The sequence below is a fragment of the Brassica napus genome, chromosome C6 (genome assembly GCF_020379485.1).
Source record: "Brassica napus cultivar Da-Ae chromosome C6, Da-Ae, whole genome shotgun sequence".
Taxonomy (NCBI): Eukaryota; Viridiplantae; Streptophyta; class Magnoliopsida; order Brassicales; family Brassicaceae; genus Brassica; species Brassica napus.
Window position 1 is genome coordinate 35809690 of NC_063449.1, and position 22576 is coordinate 35832265.

General features: G+C 38.7%; 2 protein-coding genes across 2 annotated transcripts; one reads left to right on the top strand and one right to left on the bottom strand.

Annotated features, from left to right (window-relative positions):
- Positions 1–16005: 16005 nt before the first annotated feature.
- Positions 16006–18959, top strand: LOC106397269 (pentatricopeptide repeat-containing protein At1g71490). The gene has a single exon (XM_013837852.3). The coding sequence runs from the start codon at positions 16459–16461 to the stop codon at positions 18493–18495; it is 2037 nt and encodes a 678-aa protein (XP_013693306.1). The 5' UTR covers positions 16006–16458; the 3' UTR covers positions 18496–18959.
- An 89-nt stretch (positions 18960–19048) lies between these two features.
- BNACNNG07930D lies at positions 19049–20553 on the bottom strand. The gene is made up of 5 exons (XM_013837853.3): positions 20175–20553; positions 19979–20093; positions 19458–19539; positions 19309–19360; positions 19049–19212 (listed from the first exon to the last, which is right to left on the bottom strand). Exons 1-5 carry the CDS (start codon positions 20475–20477, stop codon positions 19150–19152), a joined length of 615 nt encoding a protein of 204 aa, XP_013693307.1. The 5' UTR covers positions 20478–20553; the 3' UTR covers positions 19049–19149.
- Positions 20554–22576: the final 2023 nt, after the last annotated feature.

Sequence of the window (22576 nt, forward strand, 5' to 3'; positions counted from 1 at the left end):
AGAAAGTCGCCGCTTTTGTACCTCTTTTTGAAAACGCAATGATCATTCTTGGTTTTCTTGAAGTTATGATCCACCATGAAGGAGTCAAACTTCTTGTACCATTGTCTTGGGGCTTGCCTGAGGCCATAAAGACTCTTCTTTAATCGGCACACCAATTCTTCTTTTCCTGGAACCTTGAATCCCTCAGGTTGCTCCATATAGATCTCCTCCTCGAGTTCACCATGTAGAAAGGCCGTCTTGACATCGAGTTGTTCAATCTCCAAGTCTAGAACCGCTGCTAGACCAAGAACCACTCGGATAGAGGACATCCTCACTACTGGAGAGAATATTTCTTCAAAATCTATGCCTTTCTTCTGGTTGAATCCTTTCACAACCAATCAAACTTTGTATCTTGGATTTGAGCTTCTCTCGTCATACTTCAACCTGTACACCCACTTGTTCTTCAAGGCACTCTTTCCTTCTGGTAGCTTCATCAGCTCATAAGTGTGATTATCATGCAAGGATTGCATTTCATCTTGCATAGCTTCAACCCACTCATCTCTATGAGTGTCTCCTATGGCCTCCTCATAGCTTTGAGGCTCCCCCTCATCTGTAAGATTAACGTACTCATCTTGATAATATCTTACAGATGGTCTTGTCTCTCTTCCAGACCTTCTTGGCTCATGTTCTTCCTCTGGCTCCACTTGAACTTCTTCTTCACCTTCATCACCATTCGGATCCATGATAGGATCCCCTTTGCCATCATCTCCAATCACTTGTTCATGATCTTGAGGCTTATGAGAATCTTCATTCCTTACAACCCTTAGCTTTGGTTTCTTTGATTTGTTGATGTTTTCGATTGTTTGATCTTCGAAGAAAACAACATCTCTGCTCCGGATAATTTTTCTGTTAACCGGATCCCAAAGCCGATAGCCGAAATCATCTCTTGGCGACCCAAGATAGATGCACTCTTTAGTCTTGGAGTCTAGCTTGGCTCGTTCATCCTTAGGTATATGAACAAACGCTCTGCAACCGGACACCTTCAAATGGTTGTAAGAGACCTTCTTACCCGACCAAACTTCCTCCGAGACATCGCCTTCCAAAGGAACCGATGGTGTAAGATTTATAACGTCCACTGCAGTCTTTATGGCTTCTCCCCAAAATGGTTTGGGTAGTTTAGCGTGAGAGAGCATGCACCAAACTCTTTCTGTGATCGTTCGATTCATTCTTTCTGCTAGCCCGTTCAATTGTGGCGTCTTTGGTGGTGTCTTCTCCATTCTGATTCCATGAGCTTTGCAAAACGCTTCAAAGGGACCTCGGTACTCTCCACCATTGTCAGATCGAACACACTTGAGTTTTTGACAGGTACTTCGCTCTGCTTGAGCTATAAATTCCTTGAAAGCATCAAGAACTTGATTTTTTGACTTCAAAAGGTATACCCATACCTTCCTTGAATGGTCATCAATAAAGGTGACGAAATATGATGCCCCTCCATTGGATTTCTCGGACATAGAGCATACGTCAGTATGCACAAGATCAAGAATATGCTTTCTTCTCATAGGCGTAGATGATCTTCGGAAAGCGACCCTATGTTGTTTTCCGGCTAAACAATCATGACATGGTGAGAGGGAAATACCTTTCGTATCATGAAGAAGTTTCTTGCGAGAAAGTATATTTAAACTTTTCTCACTCATATGCCCGAGTCTTCGGTGCCATATATTGATGTCATCACTTGCGACATTTACTTCTTCCTTGCAAAGCTTGGCTTGAGTCACGTATAATGAGCCTTCTTTTCTTCCTCGAGCCATGATCAAACTCCCTTTGGTTAGCTTCCATTTGCCACTGCCAAAGTGACTGTCCAAGTCGGCATCATCGAGCTTTCCGGTTGATATGAGATTGAGTCGCATGTCGGGAACATGTCTCACATCCTTGAGAACTATCTTACATCCAGTGTTTGATGTAAGAATAACATCCCCCTTTCCAATGATCTTGCTTCTTCCTTGATTTCCCATTTGAACATTACCAAAGTCACTGCTTTGATAGGTTGTGAAGAAGCTTCCATGAGGGGTGACGTGAAAAGAAGCTCCAGAATCAACGGTCCATGAGCTATCATCAGAGCTAAGATTACATTCTCCAACGAGATATAATTCTTCGCTCTGGTCTTCCACAATGGTGGTAGTCTTGTCTTCATGCTTCTTTGTAGGATTGAACCAGTCTAGTTTGATATTACCGGCTTGTTTGTCTTTCTTGAGAAACCGACATTCCGACTTCATGTGACCCGGTTTGCCACAGTAATAGCAAGTAACTCTTGGACGTGACTTAGATCTTCCTCGAGATTGGTCTCATCCTCTGCTTCTGTTTTGTCCACGAGTATTTTCTCTACCTCGTCTATCAACAATGTTAGCTTTTGAATAAGAACTCGAACCTCGCTCCTTCCTGCGAACTTCTTCATTTAGAAGGCTGTCAGTGACGGTGTCCATGGTAAGCTTTCCCTCCGGTGCTGAATTGCTTAGAGTGACAACTAGTGTGTCCCAACTCTCCGGTAGTGAACTAAGGAGTAAAAGGGCTTGCATTTCGTCTTCAACCTTCATATCAACTTTGTTAAGCTGATTTACAATCCCTTTGAAATTGTTCAAGTGTTCCATCATGCTCTGGCCATCCTTGTACTCCAACTTTACCAACCGTCGAACAAGAAGAGCTTTGTTTCGAGGTGTTTTCTTTTGAATCATGGATTCAATTTTTGTCCATAATTCAAAAGCATTTGTGTAGGTAGAGACATGTTCAAAAAGAGATCGGTCGACATACTTACGTATTACGGCAACTACCTTTCTATTAAGAATCTCCCATGCTTTATCATCCTTTCCTTCCGGCTTATCCTTCATGATGATGGGCTCATGCAAATCCTTACAATAAAAGTGATCTTCCATCATCGGTTTCCAATAAGAGAAGTTGTCCGTCGTGAGCTTGAACATGTCACCTTCAAAGGTAACGGTGGCTTCCATCTTCACTTCTTCAAAGATAACGGTAACCTTGTTCTGATACCAGCTGTTGGGAAAGATAGCGAATAATATTTTCTTTGAAAGGTTAAGATGAAATGTAGATGGTTTATATTTGTGATAGCTTTTGTATTTGTGAAAGAGATTTTCTACTAAGGCTTGTGTTTGGAGATTCTTTTAGAAACTTTCTTAGAACTCTTTCTCGAATGTTTTCTCTCAGTTGCTTTTCTTGATTCTTGGATGATACAAATGGTGCTAACCAACCCTATTTATACAAGTAAAGAAGCAAACTCTAACATGTTCTAGATTTTTCTAAATTATTATCTTATTTCAAAATATCTAACATTAATTATTCTAGTCCATAACTTTCTTTCTTCTTCTCCATAATTCTAGATAATTCTTTCTCCCTTGTGCTCTTCTTTTGGGTTTTTAATATAGATCATAATTTTGGGTTTTGGGCTAATGGAGGAAAAACCAACAGGTAGCTACTATTCGTGTATGGATCAGTGCGACTTCATCCTCCACGAAGCGTGTGCCAAAGCGCCTTTCCAAAAACAACATGCGATACATGCTCACTCACTTACACTAAAAAAGGTTGGCAATATACAAGTTTCGGGTGGCCGAGGTCACTTCTATTGCTGGGCTTGTGGACGTCTACGTACTGGTTTCGTCTATGAAGATCCCAACAGTCGTTTCCATTTAGACTTAAGGCGTGCTTCGGTTGCTGAACCATTTCAGTATGAAGGCCATGAACATCCCCTGTTCTTAGCTTTAATTCCGGAAGAAGAAGAGTCGGCAATATGTCAAATCTGCCAAGAAGAGGGTGAAGAAGATAATAATGGTGATCATCAAAAACCAAAACTACTAACTTGCATCGAATGCAAGTATATTATATGTTTTAAATGTGCTACGTTACCATACAAGGCAAGGTATAAGTATGATAACCATTTCCTCATATTTCGGAAAAAAGAAGAGGGGAATGATCATCATGGCTGGTGTGATATATGCGAAAGCAAAATCATATTTTCAAGAAAAGGAGGGTTCTATTCGTGCGATGACTATTGCTCCACAACTGTTCATGTTGATTGTCTGCTTGGGAAATACCCGTACATGAAACCTGGTCAGATCAGGTACTGGGGGAGGGATGTTGTTATTCTTCGCAACAAGACCATGTCTCGCCCACTTTGCCATGGTACAGAGCACCGTTGTCAAGATAAAGTAGTTTTGAAAAAGGAAAACATGACATTTTGTTCTTTACGTTGTCTTTAGAGATATAATGTCATCCTCAGTCGTTTTGCCAACTTATTCGTCTCAGGATCCACTACATATCTCCACCGGAAAAATTGAAGCCGTTAGTTATTTACGCTTTCTAATCCGTTTTCGTTGTTTGGGGGTTAAAACGCTTTGTAATATTCCTCGAGAAGTGAAGTTTTTTATATATAATTTTTCTTTTCGTCGTTGATTTACTTTATACTAGTATTAACACCATGCTTCGCATGGGAATATTTTTGCTTAAAACACGTTTCAGTTAATTAAACTTGATAGGTATAAATTTGTTCTGTAATAGCTTGTTAAATGTAAAATTAACCACGAACATATAAAATTAAGTTTGATCTGCCTGTAAAAATTTATATTGATCTGAAAGAGCTTGTTGAATGTAAATATTAGTTTGAACCTTCCTATTTTACTTTTTATGTCTAGTTCTTTTAATGTCTTCCTTAATTTTGTACATGCAAAAATATTGATCTTTTTTATACAAAAAAAAAACTTAATGCATGCTTGCTCCTATAAGTTTTTAATTATATGATACCAATTATAAGCCCACGTCACTCGTCAACAAAACTAAACCATGGACAGTAGTAGATTAAATACCTTAATCATTGACACATAAACATAATGGTTTTCCATGTTTTAGATTTTGTCAACCATCTTTTTCAAAAAAAAAAGATCTTGTCAACCATTCTCTAAAGTTATACTCACAACTATATTTAAATACTAGTGGTATTCCGGCGCGTAGCGTCGGATCCGTATGTTTTTTTCTTACATGAAATTACAATTTATTTTATGGTTTTAGTAAAGAAAATATGTTCAAAAATATGAAAATGAAAATATGTTTTAATAAAATGGTTTTTTTTTATCCATTTGATACTGGTTAGCGACCGTAGTGTATTACTTTGTTTTGAAGTTGTTTAATTCAAAGTGGAATAACATGAGTGGTTGGGACTATGGTTATTTGTTTATTTTTGTTGTATTTTATGCTATAGTGATTGTGATATAAGTTATTAGATGTGGTTTCAGTTTTGTTGTTTTTGTCAGGGTGGTTTTTTGAGGCGTTAACGGTAGGTATTGTTTTGTGTGTTTTTTTTTCTTTTTTTTTTTTTTGTAAAAGGGCATGTGTTTTGTTTATTTGTTGTGTTGCTTGTAAAATTTTAAGTGGTTTCAGGAAAATATAACCCGTATCTGCACACAAGACATATCATCATCGTTACCAAGGTCGGGCATCTTGGCAGATCAAAAAACAGAGCCTGCATGATATGTAATGACCAAAAAGTTTGGTTAATTTAGACGTTGCTTGTTAAGGTTTTGTTTTTTTTTTTTGATGTGGTCCTAGAGTCTAGACAATGACTGTTTTAAGTCTGGGTATATGGTTTATAAAGGAGACGTTCAACTGAAGAATTTAAATAGGACAATGGAGGTAATAAGATGGAGTTAATTCTCCGGAAACAGACAAATAACAATTTAATTTGTGTCCTGAAGCTTGGGCTGCAGCTGTTTTCCTTGAATCCTTTTTTTTTGTCACAGCTAGAAGTTTGAATGTGATGCTCCTTTTGTTAGCCTTTCGAGCGAAAGTTCGATCGATGTTATCTATGACCTGTTGACAAAGTATTAGATTTTTAAGTAGGAGTGGAGTAATCTAAATCGTAAGTGGTTAAGTGATTGCGGGCAAACCTTTTATTATTGGAAGGATGAATCCACAGAAATAGAGGCTGATGAACAATTGGAAAAGCACTTTATCGTAGTTGCAATCATAGCTGGTTGTTCTTAGATAATGCAAGTCCATGTTGTCTGTTTTTTATTTATGATATTATTCAAAAGAGGCTGCAGAAGATTCAAAGTTTTGTTTTCACGATTTTTGTAATTGTATAATATATGTTTTAAAAAGTACGACATACAGAAATATATTTCTTCAAAAAAAACATACATAGAAATATATAATTAACCATTTGCATGTGGCATTCTTTCATTTCCTACTTGAAGATGAGAGAAAATATTGTCAACAACAAAAAGGAAAATATGCAGATAATCATGAGAGAATGAACTCGTTAACTTCAACTGCAGAGTGTGTGGAACTATGTTTAGGGGAAAAACCAAAGAACCTACTGTGGGGTTCAGAATATCTAGGAAATGTAGTTACTCGGATGCAGAAACATGAAAAGACAAAAGTATGAAATGCAAAATAGTTGTGACACTAAATCAGCTGGCTCTTACTGCCGGCAGAGCCGTGCGAAGGTTTAATGGGGCCTGAGGCGAAAATAAAAATGGGGCCCCTTTTTAAATTTTTTTTTATCATAGTACAATATATATTTGAAAAAAAAATATTAAGACAATAACTTTAAAAAACTAAGACAAAATTTTTGTTCCCTCTTTTTCAATAAACTCTTTAATCAAATTATCATAATCTAGATTCCTAACTAATTCTCTCTCGATCGATATAATTGCTAGACCATTTAACCTTTCTTGTGACATGGTTGATCGAAGATAAGACTTTATTAGCTTTAACTTGGAAAAGCTTCTTTCAGCAGTGGCGACAGAAACTGGAATCGTCAATAATATTTGATAAGCAATCCATGAGTTTGGATAACACTCTTCCCTTCCTTTCAAGAAGTTCAAAACTTCAAGAGGTCTCTTGTAATCTTGTGGCAATGCCTCTTTTAGAACCATCAGTTCAAAACACAAATCATCCCCAATAACATCAGAATGATTTACATGCTTTAAAGCTGCTTCAAGTATAACTGCACTTTTTCCTTTTTATTTAGGAGTTTGACATATAAAACATATATTACTTTTTCAATTTGGAAAATTGACAATAAAATAAAATACTCATTTTTTTAAAAAGCAATGTAGATAATTAAACTTGTATTGAATAATAAATGGCAAACTTAAACCAATATACTATTAATAATTTTTGGAAATTTGGGGCCCTAAAAAAACTATATATTTTGGGGGCCCTAGGCGAAAGCCTTTTTGGATACACTTGAAGCACGGCTCTGACTGCCGGTGTAGAACACCTAGTCTTTGGGGCTCTTCATAGGGTTGCGACCTTTTTCTTTAGCCAACTCCTCTCCAATGTCACTGTCTGGCTGAATAGGGCATACCCGTGGCGTGCTTGACCTGTAACATTCATATTAGTTGTGCAGCCTTCATTGTTCAGGTGAGGAGGATTGTCAAAGCATGTGGGATTTTCTTGACTGCTCATTTGCACAAGATACTTAGCACAGAGAGAAGAAGATATTGTGCTATATATACTGTGTTGTTGCTTACATAATAAATATACTATTTCTTTAGTGACATTGTGTTCCTATAGTACCTAACAACCAACTGCATTGTCGACATGCATAGCATGAAACAGCTGAGAATCCACGTTGCAGTTTGCGGTAGCACTTCTGAAATGAGAAATAGCACCATATGTGTGCTGTGTCAATGCAATCGACGACCGCAGTGCAAAGGAACTCTGGTTCCTGCTTGTGTATAATTTTAGAAAGGGGTTAAGATATGGTCAGCAACATGTTCAACGAAGCTTGAATATGATTATGTGTTTACCTCTGGTGATGCAGTGAAGCCGTGGGTATTGAGTTCAGACAGTGTAACTGATTCAACTTTTTTTAACCCCACCATACTTAGTAAGAGCTCAGGATGATCCCTCATCAGTGCCACTCAACCTAGCAGACCAACAAGTTACGATTGAGTTATCAGTTGCCGTTTAAGATGAGCATGTCAATCAACAAAATGAAAGGATTCAAGCTTACTTTTTAAGATAATTACTGCTAACTCCACCGTCGTTGTCAAAATAAAAGTGCATGAGGTTGCGTTGAGAAGCAGCCGCCCTGGAATGATAAAAGTTTTAAAAACATATAACAAAAGTGCTTGGTCGGCTATTTTAAAAAGCTATTAGTCATCTTTGTATTGAAACCTATCGTGATGAAAGAGCATTCTTAAAGGTACATGTGCTTAAAATATAAAAACATGAGCACACATACTTTGAACAAAAGCAAAACTTGACCTTAAGACCATGCTGCACCTAGCTGAACATTGAGGGGTTTTGCCACCAACAAACTTTGAGTTAATATTTGTTGCAATAACCACCATTGGTTCAACAACATAATTCAATAATATTTTATCCAGGTCTGCAGCGACCCCATCAAAACACTCAGACATAAAGGAATGTCCCTAACATGGGAGAATAAATCCAAATCATCGAACACAAAAATTAGAAAACACAAATAAGTTAAACTTCCACACTTCATGAAATCAGGAGAATTTTCATATACCTATCGAGCTTTAAGGTTGCCAACATGCCATGAGGCATTGAGCGCTCTAGCTAGGTGTCATGGTCGTAAATGGTTTTGATGCCTCTAACTTCTCCAAAGATATCTGCAAACCAAGACAATCATTGACGCTAGTAGCTGTGAAATATATATATATATATTGTATGGAGCACTTGCACAGTTTGCTAGCAATACGCCAATACGTACCTGTAAAATAAGTGTTGCTATTGGCAAGTGACATAGGCTGATCGTATTTCCGGAACCTGAAGCATTCCTTGGGGATTCTCACTTGTATCTGCTACCCCAACAAAACAGTATGCTCGGCGTCTAATAGACACTGGCGTCTCATCAAACTTGTACGCCGGATTGCATTTTGCAACATCGAAACCATTCAGCTCATACACATTGCTTTCTTCCAAGATATGCCTGAAGGAGTTAAGACGGTAGACGCTGATTGACCCTTGCATTAGCCTGGCCTGCGAAAGTAATATATGAAAGAGAATTTGACGATCACCGAGTTAAATTAAGAATCTGCTTTAAAATATGTACAAACATTTGCAGTTACCTTGTAAAAATAAGGACTATATGAACGCCCATCAGTTTGTGACATCTATGTAGTCACATACACGCAAGTCCCATCAAGGGTCTTGTAGTTTGTTCCAATAATCTGGGGACAGAAAATAAATAAACTACGAACAAAGATTGGTATGTAATGAATATAATGACACAAAGCAAAGAGAGCGATTGTTAGACCGGGAATGATGCTTCGTGCAACATTAAAGCTAGCACCAGAGATCCTTCCATGCTCTCTGAGTTGATAGCGAGGCGACAAGATCAGCTGAGCCGCACTAACCTCTATCGATTAATCATGGAGAGTGGAGTCTTAAACTAACTTCATCGGTTACAAAACAATAGGAGGCAGCTTGGAATCGCTACGAAAGAGACGACGGTACAAAGGGTTTTGGTGGTGGGTCTGGTAGCCTATTTTTGATGAACCATTAAAAAATTAAAATTAAAGTTTAATGTTACTAATCTCGCTCCCAGCAACCAAATAAAAGGGAAAATTTGTGAGATTTTCAGAGTACAAGTGCTTGAGTGATGTAAGAACAGATGAGAGATTTGTGTATGATGAAGTATGAAGAATAGAAATGAGTTTAAGAGAATCAGAGAGAGTATGGGAGAGACTAAGAGATTAGGAACGTGTATGGGAGATTAGAGAGACTTAGTAACCAGAGAATAAGATCCAAGAACAAGTTTATGAAGAAGAGAGACTCTCTCAGCTTAAAGGTTACAAAATGATCCTAAGAGGCTTATTTATGCCTTTACACAACTCAGATCATAAACCTAGATCCTAAGGCTGTAAATTAAAGATAAATGGATGGTTAGGATGAGAGGAAGCTGGTCTTTGATGTTCTGGTGCTAGCTGGTCGTGGTTGGACTGAATGGAGGGCTCAGATTGCTTCATTTGAATTGGATGGATCAGATGAGTCAAGGCTGTAAAGGTAAAGCACCTTTACCTTTCCAGCTCATTCCAACAGCTCACCTTATCCATTTGATTCTTCCTTTGCCTCCAAGACTCCCCAACGGACATAAGGAAAGGATTGGACCGCCCACACATTGCACATCTTGATTTGGGCTTAACCGGATGACTTGGACGAGAGGAGTGGGCTGTACGGTCATTGGTACGAAACCTCCTGTCCGTACCACTTGCCCTATCTTTGTACATTGCCCTATCTTCCCTCTTGATTGCCCAGACATCTTCATGGCTTGCCCTAGGCCGTACATGGCCGTACTGAACGCCCTAGCTTTGCACCACACTTCCATCTTCTCTCTAACTCCTTCACAGCCTTCACATGATCAGTCTAAGTCTTTCCTAGACTTAACTTCACAAGATAACTACTTCAGAACACCTCTGAAGCTTGATTGAACTCTTCTGGACATCTTCTAGAGCTTGCCCTATTATTGTACAAGCTCTATCTTCTCTTCAGTTCAACACTCCCCCTCAAGCTTGACTTTAGGAGATCCTAAGCCAATCTTGGAACTCTGAAGAGTCTCCCTCATTAAAAACCTTACAAGGAAAACCCATTGGGACAAAACCTTGCAAGGGAAAAAGAGTAGAGCTCTCCAAAGCCTAGGGATTGGCCAGTGAGCTCTTGTGCCTTAGAACCAGTGTGGTTGGACACAAGAAGCTCTGGATCACGGCCTAATAGGTGCAGCAATACTTCACAGCTTTGCGCACACTTCACACCTCAGCTTCACCTCTTCATGGAACCGGTTTGGGGCTCCCCCTCTCAACAAGCTTCATAGCCTTCTTAGAAAGGCAAGGATGCGACCGGATCATCTTTAAACATCAGTGAGGCTGAGCAAGACTTCAAACTATGCTTGCCCTCTTCATATAACTGGTTTGGATCTCCCCCTCTCAACAGACTTCACAGCCACCTTAGAGAAGCTAGGAAATGACCAGGAACATCTTTAGTGAGGCTCAAGCAATGGTACCTGATACATTATCCCAAAGGTGCATCAGTACTTATCAAGAAACATCACACAATCCATTCAAACATTTTAAGTATCATTTCTAGACTTTGATTTGAAATGATGAATGTATTGAATTGAATTGAGTTTAGGGACACTTCCCTTTTGTTTTGATGAGTTCCCACTCGGCCATTGCACCATCTCCATGGCATCATCAACTTCTTGGAAAGGCAGAATGGATTCATCAGCTTCTCATCAATCACTTCACCATAGAAGCCGCTTTGATGAGTTCACTTTCTTCCTTAGACTGCCTAGAATAGCTCCGGCTGATGATCCTTTGTAGGAGCCTTTGCAAAGACTTGTTACTGACCATGGATCATATGCATTAAGACTCCCCCTCAAGCTTAGAACCGAGACTAGAAGGAGCTAAGCTTGTGATGATCATATGCATCCCCATGGTCTTATAACTATCAGTCTTTCATGATAGCTTTCTTCTTGTGAGTTTACTCTCTTCCTTAACCAGGAACTAGGGTGTTTGAATCACCATAGAGAGCCTCACAAGACACACTTCTCATTGCATAATGACCCATGCTACACTTCCTGTAGACTTTGGACTGGATATTTCCAATGGTATTATGCAATGGCCATCTCTCATTGCATAATCAATCACACTACACTTCCTGTAGATTATGGACTAACATGTCCTAGTGATGATATGCAATGGCACTAGACCTTTGTCTCTACATTCTTGGCTGTTGGCGAGTTACATGTATCACTCCTTGTGTACCTAACACCACCACAACTCAATGCAAGATCAGATCATCCCATTGGGATCAAACTAAGATCATCCATCCTGTTTGATCACCAATGCCACAGCAATTTATAATACTTGAAACAAGCACAATCAAGGCAAGAACAAGCAGATTTCAATCTCTAAAATGACAATGCAAGCTCTAAACAATACATTGACATTCTAGGTTCCCTTTTTTTTTTTTTAAGTTCTCTAAATGCAATGCAAGCTTACATCAGTACATTTGCAATTTAGGTTCATTTTTAAATGCATCACTACATGAATGCACAATCTTAAAGCATTAGCTATATGAATGCAACAGGTTCAATCCATGAGTTTTATTAAAGCTATGCACAACAGTTTCAATCAAGACCAATGATGCAAGCAACTTAGACAATTTCTAATTGATGCAGGACTTTCATTGATGGATTAAACATAGGCATTAGCATCAGATCACATTAGGATTGAACTTAGAAAGTATGAGACATGCTTATGTATGCAAAACAGCTTTTCAAACATGATGCAAGCAGTAGAGACATTCTACTCAATTCTACAACACATTCATGATGATTCAAGCTATGGCAACACACAAGACAATGCAATAACCAAAACATGAGATTCTGGGACTCTAGACACCACTCACAGCACAATAAATAAAGACACAAGCTCTTATTAAGGGTTAGGAGGTTTGCTTACAACCAAGAGATCCGAGCTGATCTCTTGAACCTCCATGGACACGGCTCACTTGAACTTGGCAGGTTTGAGGCTTGGATTCAGTATCCAACACCTCTCCTTGGTGTGTCCATCCCTCTTGCAATGCTCACACCTCAGGCCTCTTCTATCCCCCTTCTTGTACACCGGTTTCATGGGCTGAGAGCTTCCTTCAGCGTGTGAGGCAAAGGTAAGTGGTTCCTTTGCTCCAAACAATCCGTGTGAGCCCTCCTCCTTTTGGACTTGAGCATACACCTCTTCAAGGGTAGGTAGCTTCTCAGACCTCAATAGGTGTTTGATGAGGCCGCTGAAGGTGGGACTGAGAGTTAGAAGCAGCCCAAACACTTTATCTTGCTCCCTTCTTTCATTCAACACATCCGGCTCAAATGATTGAGGTCTAAGCATCTCTAGCTCAGACCAAAGGGCTCTGAACTTTCCTAGATGAGTAGTGAACTCCTCTTCTTCTTGGGACATGTTGTTGATGGCCTTCTTGATCTCAAAGACTCAGCTGAGGTTGGACAGGTTCCCATAGATCTTCTTAAGTGTACTCCAAAGCTCTTTAGCACTCTCACAGTAGGAGTAGGCTTCAAGAATGGATGGATCCAAGGAGCTTTGGAGTATGGAGAGGACAGTGAGGTCTTCTTGTAGCCATCTGTCTTCAGAGACCGGTTTGGAACTTGCTTCACCTTCAGCTTGTGTGGCGACAGCTTTGGAGTGGTTTGGAGCATCTGAGATGCAATGGCTCCATAAACCCTTTCCTCCTATGGCTGTCTTGGCTAGGCGTGACCAGAGAAGGTAGTTGGGGCCTTTGAGAGTGACTGGGATGACAATGGCTCTTTTGGACTCCATCTTGAGGCTGGAAAGAGCAAAACTGTCAAGGAACTTCTTCAAAGGCTGGCGCTTGGGAGCTGAGTGAACTGAGCTGAACTGGCGTGGGCTGGAGCTTGTGTTTGTTGCGGAAGCTTCTACCATGAGTCTGAGCAACCTGGCTCTGATACCATGTGAGATTTTCAGAGTACAAGTGCTTGAGTGATGTAAGAACAGATGAGAGATTTGTGTATGATGAAGTATGAAGAATAGAAATGAGTTTAAGAGAATCAGAGAGAGTATGGGAGAGACTAAGAGATTAGGAACGTGTATGGGAGATTAGAGAGACTTAGTAACCAGAGAATAAGATCCAAGAACAAGTTTATGAAGAAGAGAGACTCTCTCAGCTTAAAGGTTACAAAATGATCCTAAGAGGCTTATTTATGCCTTTACACAACTCAGATCATAAACCTAGATCCTAAGGCTGTAAATTAAAGATAAATGGATGGTTAGGATGAGAGGAAGCTGGTCTTTGATGTTCTGGTGCTAGCTGGTCGTGGTTGGACTGAATGGAGGGCTCAGATTGCTTCATTTGAATTGGATGGATCAGATGAGTCAAGGCTGTAAAGGTAAAGCACCTTTACCTTTCCAGCTCATTCCAACAGCTCACCTTATCCATTTGATTCTTCCTTTGCCTCCAAGACTCCCCAACGGACATAAGGAAAGGATTGGACCGCCCACACATTGCACATCTTGATTTGGGCTTAACCGGATGACTTGGGCGAGAGGAGTGGGCTGTACGGTCATTGGTACGGACCTCCTGTCCGTACCACTTGCCCTATCTTTGTACATTGCCCTATCTTCCCTCTTGATTGCCCAGACATCTTCATGGCTTGCCCTAGGCCGTACATGGCCGTACTGAACGCCCTAGCTTTGCACCACACTTCCATCTTCTCTCTAATTCCTTCATAGCCTTCACATGATCAGTCTAAGTCTTTCCTAGACTTAACTTCACAAGATAACTACTTCAGAACACCTCTGAAGCTTGATTGAACTCTTCTGGACATCTTCTAGAGCTTGCCCTATTATTGTACAAGCTCTATCTTCTCTTCAGTTCAACAAAATTAATGGACCATTGAAATAGTGCAGTCACCAGTGGTCCAACCCAAAAATAAAAAAATTACACATAAAATAATCATGATTTTTGTTAACTGGGCGGATCATTATTTATATGATATCGCACACGAAAGAAAAATTTTTGTTTTTAAAATTATCTAATTAACTCTATACTCATTTTTTATATTTTTTATATGATATCACACATTCGTAAAGAAATAGATAGTTTAAGATGCAAAAAAAAATATTTACTTAATGAATATAATATGAACGAATATTACAAATACATCATTTAATAAAATAAATAATTAAAAACTGAAAATTCATATCCGCGCTGGCGCGCGGGTCAGGGTCTAGTTAAAAAATTAAAATAAAAGTTTAATGTTACTAATCTCGCTCCCAGCAACCAAATAAAAGGGAAAATTAATGGACCATTGAAATAGTGCAGTCACCAGTGGCCCAACCCAAATAAACGACAAAAATAGTTTGGAAAAATAGGTGTCACGTGGCGCAAAACACTCTCTTCTACCTGATGACGTGGACGCAGGAAGAGAGAGTCAAGTCAACTTTATTTATTAAGATATACATACGAAGAGCATTTATCTTTATCAAACGACTTCTACCACGTTTACATTTGTTGCTAACTTCTATCTTTTCTCCTCTTTCTCTCTTTCTTTTCGTTCTAGAACGCATGTTCCGCTCCGCCAAACCAACAAAACTGTACAAAGTAGAGAGATTATATATGTATCGGTTGTTGCGATGCTTACTTATAAATTGAACTCAGCACTGGCTCTCGGAACATTCAATATGAAATTACGAATCAAGATTTTGTAATCAAAGAAGGAGAATATTAACTCATATTTTGTTTTTGATCGATTGGTAGTTTCTCATATTTTAATCCAATCTGAGAGAATTTGAGAGACATAAGAGGATGAAAAAAGGATAGTGGGGAAAAAATGATCGTGGTGGTTTGAGTAATTGTTGCACGATCATGTTTATTTTTATCTAAATATTATTTTGTTTTTAATGCAAAAAAATAAGAGATGAAAAAAGTTTAATTATTTTATTTTTTATTTTTTTTATAAATCTTTTGCCAAATGTCAAATTTTGATTTGATAGGTAACTTGTGCTTTATATATAAGAGATATTTTCGAGATGTTTACGTCAAAAGGAATAATATGCCTTAGACTTCACTATATTTTTCTTCAAAATATAATAACTTTATAATAAAGCTGAAATGTACTCTAAAACTAATTTATTTCAGAGGTTAAAGTTAAAATGATAAATAAAAAATAAATAAGTTTAACAACTTTATAAATAGAATGAATTCATATTTTATTTTATACATACGCCTTAGACTATATCCCCAATGAATCACTACATTTTTCTCTAAAATAGAAACTTTATAATAAAGTTGAATTGTACTCTAACACTAATCTATTTTAGAAGTGAGAATTAAAATGACGAATAAAAAGAATTAACTCTGTAAAAAGAGTAAATTCATATTTTATTTTGTTACAGAGGTAATCACAATGGACTTTAAACATGGGCCTTTTGATGAGAGGCCTATCACATCAATATGGACCCACCAGTAATGTTCTCTTTGAGTAGCCAACAAGCAAGTTTTCTATGGAGTCTTCGTCTCCAGACGTTATTTATCTGCGTTTCTCCCGCGGCCTCTTCCACTTTGCTTATCCTTTTCAAACCTCTGTTTCTTCCTTTTCCCTGAATTCTCAATCGTCATCTCTTGTTTCTGCTATGGATACACCCTGAGGATCTATAAGCACGTATGTGGCATGTTCAGCACACAAAGTGTTCGACGCTATGCCTCAGTGAACTTCCCCCAACTTATCGCAGCCTAATCCTTCTGATTTAATTTCAGGAGGGTCAGAAGATTCTTTGAGACTGCCTTCTCTATTGTTCGGATCAGTTATGATTACATGCCACGTATGATACAGTTCCTCGAGGCTGGAGGCCTCATCATACCCGACATTGTCAAGTTTGTTGATGTTATTACGTACTGACACAGTCACATTTATCAATGCTGACTGAGAGTCTTTTCAAATCACTCGGACATTACGTCAGCCACGGTCGTTTACATGAAGCCTTCAAAGCATTTTCTCTCATTCGTCTTCAGTCTTCTTCAAGTGATCTCCTTTTGCAATCCGCAGCTTCCCTTTTATCCGCCTGCGTCGAAGTTCGTTCACTTTCTTCAGGGCTGCAAGTTCACGCTCACTGTGTCTCCTCTGGTGTTGAATATGACCCTGCTTTAGTCCCAAAGCTGGTTACTTTTTACTCTTCCTTTAACCTCCACAGTGAAGCTCAGTCAATTACCGAGAACTCAGGCATTTTGCATCCCTTGCCTTGGAATGTACTCATCGGTTCGTATGCCAAGAACGAGCTTTTCGAGGAGGCTATTGCTGCTTACAAGAGAATGGTGAGGAAGGGAATTACACCCGATGCCTTCACTTATCCCTCTGTTCTCAAGGCATGTGGTGAAACACTAGATTTTGCGTCTGGAAGGGTGGTTCATGGATCTATCGAGGTTAGCTCTCACAAGGGTAGCGTGTATGTCTGCAATGCGTTGATCTCTATGTATAAAAGGTTTGGAAACGTGGGTGTTGCTAGGAGGTTGTTTGATATGATGTCTGAAAGAGATGCTGTCTCGTGGAATGCAGTGATAAGCTGTTATGCTTCGGAAGGCATGTGGAGTGAAGCGTTTAAGCTTTTCGATCAGATGTGGTTTTCAGGTGTAGAAGTCAGCGTCATAACTTGGAATATTGTTTCCGGAGGTTCTTTGCAAACAGGAAACTATGCAGGAGCTTTGAGTTTGGTCTCTAGGATGAGAAGTTTCCCCACAGGGTTAGACCACGTGGCTGTGATTATTGGCTTGAAGGCTTGCTCGCTCTTAGGAGCAAGACGGTTGGGGAAAGAGATTCACTGTCTTGCAATTCGCTGTTCTTACGATGGGATTGACAATGTTCGAAACACGTTGATCACAATGTACTCGAAATGCGACGACCTTAGGCACGCTTTTACAGTGTTTCAACAGATTGAGGACAAGAGTTTGAGTACTTGGAACTCTATCATTTCCGGTTATGCGCAAGTGAACAGATCAGAAGAAGCTTCTCACCTTTTCAGGGACATGATGCTCCATGGCCTACATCCAAATTCTGTGACGCTTGCAAGCATTCTCCCTCTTTGTGCTCGGGTTGCAAACCTACAACACGGGAGAGAGTTTCACTGCTACATCCTGAGGCGCGAGTGCTTCAAGGACTATACAATGCTATGGAACTCTCTCGTAGATGTTTATGCAAAATCAGGAGAAATTGTAGCTGCACAGCGAATATCTGATTCGATGAAGGAAAGAGACGAGGTAACATACACTTCCTTGATAGATGGATATGGAAATCAAGGTGAAGGGCGAGTTGCATTGGCTCTGTTCAAAGAGATGATCATGTCCGGTATTAAACCTGACCATGTAACCATGGTTGCTGTTCTGTCAGCATGCAGTCATTCCAAGTTAGTCCGTGAAGGTCAAAGGCTGTTCAGGAAGATGCAGTGTGAGTATGGCATACGTCCTTGTCTTCAACACTTTTCTTGTATGGTTGATCTCTATGGCAGAGCAGGTCTCCTGGGGGAAGCCATGGATGTAATTCAAAGAATGCCATATGAGCCGTCTAGTGCCATGTGGGCTACTTTGCTAAACGCTTGCCACATCCACGGGAACACAGAGATTGGTGAATGGGCGGCGGAAAAGCTCCTGGAGATGAAGCCTGAGAATCCGGGGTACTATGTGTTGATTGCAAATATGTACGCAGCTGCTGGTTCTTGGAGCAAGCTTGCTGAAGTGAGGAGTTTTATGAGGGACTTGGGTGTGAAAAAGGCTCCTGGGAGTGCTTGGATTGACACAGGTTCTGGGTTTATACTGTTCTCGGTGAGGGACGCATCAAGCCCTCGAGCGTGTGAGACATATCCCCTGTTAGATGGTCTGAATCAGCTGATGAAAGACGCTGCTGGTTGTGCCATCAATGAGGAGCAGAGTTCAGATGAAGAACTTCTTCAAGAAGTAGGATGAAAATGATGGAAAAAAAGGATGAAAATGATGGAGGATAAATGATGGACGTAAATGGTGGCGTTGAGCTGGAGACTGCTTCAGACGCTAATGTCAGAGCCGTTTAGGACACAATCTCCTTGGCCGGCTCCAACTCCCCAGCTGCCTTTGCAGACGAACTACAAGATGGGAACAGTTGCCACCGTGAACGAGTGACTGTTGTTGGCTTGAAGATTTTGTTTCCGGGGGAGGAGGAAGATCTTGGAGCGGGACGAGAAACGGAGACGCCAAAGAAGAGATGATAGAAGCAGTGAAGCTCATCATGGCTTGTCTTCGTTTTTGTGGCTCATTTGGGTTTGATTTTGTGTTTTTCTATTCTCTCAACACTAACACTTTGAGCAAGAATAGAATGTTATGACCAAAACTCTACACGAACACTAGTTTTACAGGTTGATAACTTTCGTATTAAGCTAAATCGATCATCAATATTGCTCACTCTTCTAATTTAAAAAGTTGTTTTCGTTTACCGTAACATTTAAATTTGTGCATGGCACAAGTACTACATACCATAACTTAATGGTATAGAAAAGAAAATTGTAGATGAAGATCAAGCAAGATTATAATCGTTCGTAATTTTATTTTGTAAGAACTTAGTAAGCAAGCCGCATCATAATTCCATCAGAAACGATCAGCAATTTGAGGAAATTTCCTGAGCAGCCAGGCAACTCCTTTGACAGCAGCCTAACACAGAAAAAGCAAAAGATGTTTGAATCTACATTAGCTTGCATTTTCAAATGCATCAGGCAATTTGAAATTAATAGTAGTAGCTCATATTACAATAACACTTTCTCCAGGTTTAATTGCAGGCTCGACGCAGTCCCTTACATATCTGCAACACACAACCCCACAAGACAAAATGATATTACTACTGTCATTTGGCTGTGATGTAGTGGCAAAGTTATATATGTAGAGAAGAGTGTGCTTACACAATTTGTTTCTTGCCATCAATAACCTCTAACCGGTAAAAGCTGCAACTTTTGCTAAATGGAAATCTTTTTCCCTTCCATTCTGTCAAAAAATTCTTTGTTAGAATAGTAGGGTCTATTAAATCACATTTGGTCACCATAACCGTAAATATATTAAAATTTTGTTAAAGAATGAAGAAAAATTTACTATTTTCATTCATTCATTTGGTCACCATTTAGAGACGTAGATATCTTTAAAAATCGATTGAAAACAAAACTTTCCTAGAAACCAAGCCTTAAACAACCACAATGTAAACATAAATAATTGGACTTAAATCTAAAAATGGGGATAACAGGCTAAACTTGCAAGTTTTTGACATTTCTGGATCCTAAAAATGAGATTTATCATTTGTCGCCGAAGGTCCAACGAAAACATATTGATGTGTTAAATGGTTTTAAATATACTTTTTCCTACAACTGAATTTCAAAGCCTTGTAGCCTAGTATATATGAACTTTTTACGGGTGAGTTCTGGAAGCTCACCAAGATGCCATGAAACCCCAACAGCTGAAGAGTCCTCTTTCGAAATGTCATCTATCACGAACTGCATGTCCGTACTTGTTGCATCTATGAACTTTCCAAAGAAGTCTAGAATTGCCTGTCATGGTTTAATCAAGAACATTAGCTCTAAGTAACGTTTTCGAAAGAAAAAAAAGAAAAGTAGAACGAACAGACTCACAGTTCGGCCAACGAAGGGAGATGAGAAAATAAGATCTTCGTAGACGCAGTCCTGAGCAATGAGATCTCTGGCGGAGGCTAAATCATTGACGTTAATGGCGGTGTAGAAGATGGAGACGATCTCAGACGCAGGCGTTTTGGGAACAACGTCGTTGGCCGACGACGGCAATGCAGCTTTGGTAGCAGGAACATAGGATGTGGACAAGAGCCGCCGTTGAAGAACAACGCTTCTTGGTGTGACCACTTTGGTTCCGAGGAGAGAGTAAGACCTCAAAGAAGAGATGAGAGAAGGAGTGACGCTCATCGTTGTTTACTTGATGTCTTCGTTTTGGTGGTCATTCTCATATATTTATATTAAGAGCTCAGTGATATTCTGTATTTGCTTATTTCGTTTCTCTATCTAAAAATCAACATAAGGCGGCGGCTTAAATTATCGAGAATTGTGGAATTTTCTTATAACAAATTTGAATCGTATTCGTACACATAGGAAAATAGTTGTGCATCACTTTTTTGTAGTAATTTTTTACAACTAATTCTTTTTATATTTTCATATCTATGGAGAATTGTTGAATTTTCTTATAATAGTTATATATATAGTAAAAAGTTCTACAAAGTCATAGAGAATTGTTGAATTTTCTTATAACAATTTTGAATATGGTGCGTAGTTAGTTACGTGGAAATTTTAGTAATCAATATTATTTTCATAAAAATGTTAAATAGTAATAAAAACTTTATTTAAAAAAATAATAATTTAAAGCTTGTACATTAGTGCTTAGGATTTTGGGTTTTGGATTTAGGTTGCAATTGAGAACATTTTAGAGTATTAGGTGAAAATAATATATAATAAAAAAAGAGGTAATTAAAAATGAAAACTAGAATAAATGATAATAAAATGAACATATGTAAACTATTTTATTTATTTATACTTTTTACTCTAAATTTAATTTTAAATAAGAGAGTAAGAGTTATACTCTCAAACTATGAAAGGCAAAAATTGAAATTAAGGAAGAACAAAATGGATCGAGGAAAACTTGTTTTTTTTTTTGGTCAACGGGGAAAACTTGTTTGGTTTTCACTTTTAACAAGGCGTCTCGTTTTTTTTCCCCATCTCTTGTTAGCTTTTCATGATCGTTTGTTAACATGAGACAGGATGAGGCAATGGGGGAGCAGAACAAGTTTGTGTCTTATGCGGAGAGAGATGAGAGAAGGCACCACATTTTTTTTGCTTATCCCTACTCTTACACTGTGTGGCACACCATTGGGGTGGTATTCTCGGATCAAGAACAGCACCAAACTGGAGCGATATGATTCAGAGTTTTGTGCCATTGGTTTGGCAGCCACTTTTTTCATCTTACTTCGGTTAGCTCCCTAAGTCACCATTTACCATTTGTGGGGCGAAAGAAATTTCGGACCACACCATAAAGGTGGACGGATGACACCATAAAGGTGGACGGACATCCACTACTCAGTTCACTCCACTCATTGACAAGATCATAAAGGAATCGGATTGTTCCCTCAAGTACACGGCTACTCATAAACACGGAAGATTGCTACAGTGTTGGTTTGAGCTCAATAGCAACTAGAACTAGATTTTCTCTGTAGAATCCTGATTTCTGGTATATACGGACAAAATTATGAGAATTGATTTGACTATCTATATCATTAAAATACAATTCCATTTAAAATTCCATAGTTAACAGTGTCTGGGTTAAAATAGTGAAAAGATGAGCAGTGACTTATCGGAAAATGATTCGCGGTATTGTGTAAATGAGGTAAAAATACAGTTACACGGAGAAAGATCATGTGATGATCGAAGAGTCGATAAACGATGATTTTGAAATTCTGAAAAAATTAATGCATCTTCCATTGGACGGGATGGAATCCACGGACCAAATAAACGGATATAGAAAGTCTATTAGCCGTAGACGGTCAGGGACGTTATATTCTCACTTTTTTTTCACAATCAGATCTACCTTCACATGTAAATAACCATAATTCTCAGTTTTTTCGATCAGTTTCATATTAATAAAAAATTGAAATAAGATAAGAGTAACTATTTTTTTCATTTGATTGGTCAAAAAATAAAGTAAATGAAATACATCTTTACTCTATTAATTTTACTATAAATCAACCAAAACAATCACATCTTTCATATAACAAATGTTTATTTATTTTTAAAATATTTATTTAAGCTAAATCTATTTTTTCATTAAAGATAATTTTGTATTTTTATTTTATCAAATTTTGATCAACATTATTTATATATTCAATGCTATAATTACTCACGGCCTTATCTTAATCAAGTGGTAACTTGTGAGTGTTTCAGTCACCATGGAAGTAGTGTCGTCTCTCGGATTCCGGTACACACCGTCCTTACCAATGACGTCGAGCTCCAACCACCGT